This window comes from Echinops telfairi, unplaced genomic scaffold (genome assembly GCF_000313985.2).
Source record: "Echinops telfairi isolate 266 unplaced genomic scaffold, ASM31398v2 ScPeMD7_5;HRSCAF=22, whole genome shotgun sequence".
Lineage (NCBI taxonomy): Eukaryota > Metazoa > Chordata > Mammalia > Afrosoricida > Tenrecidae > Echinops > Echinops telfairi.
The window spans coordinates 13,886,881-13,889,594 of NW_022103901.1; the positions used below are offsets into that span (position 1 = coordinate 13,886,881).

At 64.1% G+C, this 2,714-nt stretch overlaps 1 protein-coding gene across 1 annotated transcript in view; it reads left to right on the top strand.

Moving 5' to 3' along the window:
• Positions 1 to 2,714, top strand: part of GTF2IRD1 (GTF2I repeat domain containing 1) — a 59,712-nt gene that overhangs the window by 26,431 nt on the left and 30,567 nt on the right. Inside the window, exons 10-12 of the mRNA XM_004705633.2 lie at positions 40 to 77; positions 482 to 562; positions 1,107 to 1,196. Coding sequence (XP_004705690.1) covers positions 40 to 77; positions 482 to 562; positions 1,107 to 1,196 — 209 coding nt within the window. The remainder of the gene's footprint in view (positions 1 to 39; positions 78 to 481; positions 563 to 1,106; positions 1,197 to 2,714) is intronic.

Here is a 2,714-nt window from a genome sequence, read left to right on the forward strand (position 1 = left end):
GGCCGCCCGTGACCAGGCTGACATGTGTCCTTCCCCCAGGTCAGACAGGAGCGGCATCTCTGAAGACAGCGGGGCAGGTGAGGCGCGGCGGGGCTGCTGGCTGCTGTGGGCAGTAGACCAGCTGACCGGCTGAGGGCACGAGTCCACAGTACTGGTGGCCTCCTCTATAAACGCCAAGGCAGACTCTTTCCCTGTGTGTGTGGCGGGGTGTCCGTGGGTGTCTGTTATCATAGCTGCTGCCCAAGGAGCTCACCAGTGACACGGAGTGGGGCCGGTTAGGAGCCCCGGGCTCAGAGCCCTCAGTGGCTGGGTCTATAAAGTGGGCCTGACAGGTCTCTGGACACCTGCTCGGCCCTCCGTCCCTGGTGTGGGGACAGCCAGCCTTCGACGTAAGCACGTTTCGAAGAGACTCGACTTGTAGGCTGCAAGGCCCCCTCGCCACCCCCCTTGGTCACAGCACGCGTCTTCTCCCTCCCCACAGGCACCTCCGGGGAGCTGGGCGGGCTGCGCCCCATCAAAATCGAGCCAGAGGATCTGGACATCATTCAGGTCACCATCCCAGGTGAGGCCGAGTCTGCAGGCAGCCCCTCCAAGCCTGTCCCGCCCACCTGGGGCCAGCCCCGCCACTGGTCCTCAGGCTGCGGTGTCTGCCGGGTGGTCCTGACAGGGCCGGGGGGGTCTTGAGTGTCTCCCTCGGGGTTGGGACGCTGCCCGCCCCCGCTCCAGCCTTCCCAACACTGGCTGTGCTCACCCCCAGCACCCTGGTCTTCACCTCGCTGGCGTCTGGGCAGAGGGGCAGGAGCCGGGGAGGGCATGGAGTAAGAGGACCTGGGCTTGACTCTAGGCCTCCCGGGCCTCAGTTTCCCCTTCTGTAAAGGATGGGTGCACTTGGCCTCTAGGGGTGACATGGGGCTCGGGGCCCCTGGGGCTGGCTCATGCACAACCTTCAGCACGGCCAGCTCACAGGTGAGGGAGGTCTCAGGCATCCTGGAGCCTGGCTTCCTTGAAGGGAAGGGGTCCCAGGAGGTGGGCTTGCTGGGCAGGGTGGTCCCTTAGGGCCCGGGAGCAGGAGGGGATGAGCTTGTCATTCGGTGTTTTGCCTGCAGACCCTTCACCAACCTCAGAGGAAATGGCCGACTCGATGCCCGGGCACCTGCCCTCGGAGGATTCAGGTTACGGGATGGAGATGCTGGCTGGTAAGAGCAGGGGGCTAGTGGTGGCTGGGCGGCCCCCCACCCCGGGGAGCAGCAACAGCAGGGGGAGGGGCTCTTCCTGCCTCCCCTGTCCCTGTTAGAGGAACCCCAACACAAGTCAGGTTCCCCTGCCCCACTGCGTTCCTCTCCAAAATGTTGAAAACTGCTGGATGCTGACTCATAGTGACTCTCTAAGACAGGGTGCAACTGTTCCTGTGGATTTCTGAGACTGTAACCCTTTGGGGGGTGGGGGGAGTAGAAAGCCTCATCTTTCTCCCGAGGAGCAGCTGGTGGGGGTGGTCAGCCAACCTGGGGCCCAGCCCAGGCTGATGGCCCTGACAGACTCCCTGGTATACCCAGCCTGTCCCTTCTGCCCACGTGATGTCCCCACTAAACCTCCCCCTGCCTTCTGGAGATGGCAGAATGGCTTCTTCATCTGAGGGCACCCCCGTAGCGGACCTGGGAGTCAAGGGTTTGGGAAGGAGCTATGCACTGAGCTGCCATCCACCTGATGGGTGGTTCAAGTGCAGCAGCCACTGGCGGGAGAAAGATGAGGCTGCCCGCCCCGTGAAGCTTTAGAGTCTCAGAAAACCCCAGGGGCAGTTCAACCCTGCTTTGAGTCAGAACGGACTCGGTTAGTGACCAGGAAAACCAGGAGGACACTAGAATGAGAATGGAGGCTGGTTAAGCCAGCTCCCACCATGGGCAGGAGAGCCCTGGGGCACAGGGCTTCAGCACTCCGCTGCCTAGGGAAAGGTGGGTGGTTCGAGCCCACCAGCTGCTCCGTAGGAGAAAGCACCTAGCAGTCTTCTCGCTCCGAGATCACAGCCCAGTGGGGCTGGAGGGTCCAGTCTTCGGCCCTGCAGCCTCGTTCTGAGGGTGGTCCTGACACAAACACCCCCCCCCCACCCCCCCCCCCCACCGTGGGCAGCTGAGCCAAGCCCATCAAGAAGCCCTCAGGGCTGGCGGGCACCTCACCCCCTCCGAGTTCCTTAGCTGGGTGGCAGGGGAACTGGTCGACTTGACGCCAGGGGTTGCAAGGGGCTTCCAGGGCCTTGGCCTCAGCCCTGGACAGCTTGTCACTCTGTACCTGCAGCCTGAGGGAACCCTCCAGGCCCGGGGAAGCTGGCTGCAGCATCTGCAGCTAACCACATGCCCGGTCTCCTGGGGAGAGCTGGGGAAAGCCCGGGGCTGGCCGTCCACCAGGCCAGGCTGGTGGCTGAGGGCAGGAGAAGGGGCCGGGAGAACCCAGCTCCCTGGAGTCTCCCAGCGTCAGCCCTTCCTCCAGCTCCCCATCCCACCTGGGTTCTCTGGCCATGAACTCAGGCCGGGCACCCAAGGGACCTGAACCTGACTCCGCCGCCCACCCCCCCACTCCCCAGCGCTGTGTCAGCGTGTGGTCTACAGGAAGGAGCCCGGTGATACTGGGCCCCAGGGGAGTGCCCTACACCACGGGCTTCTCCCTCTGAGAGCCTTCCAGTGCTTCTGCCAGGCTGGTGGCTGAGGGCAGGAGAAGGGGCC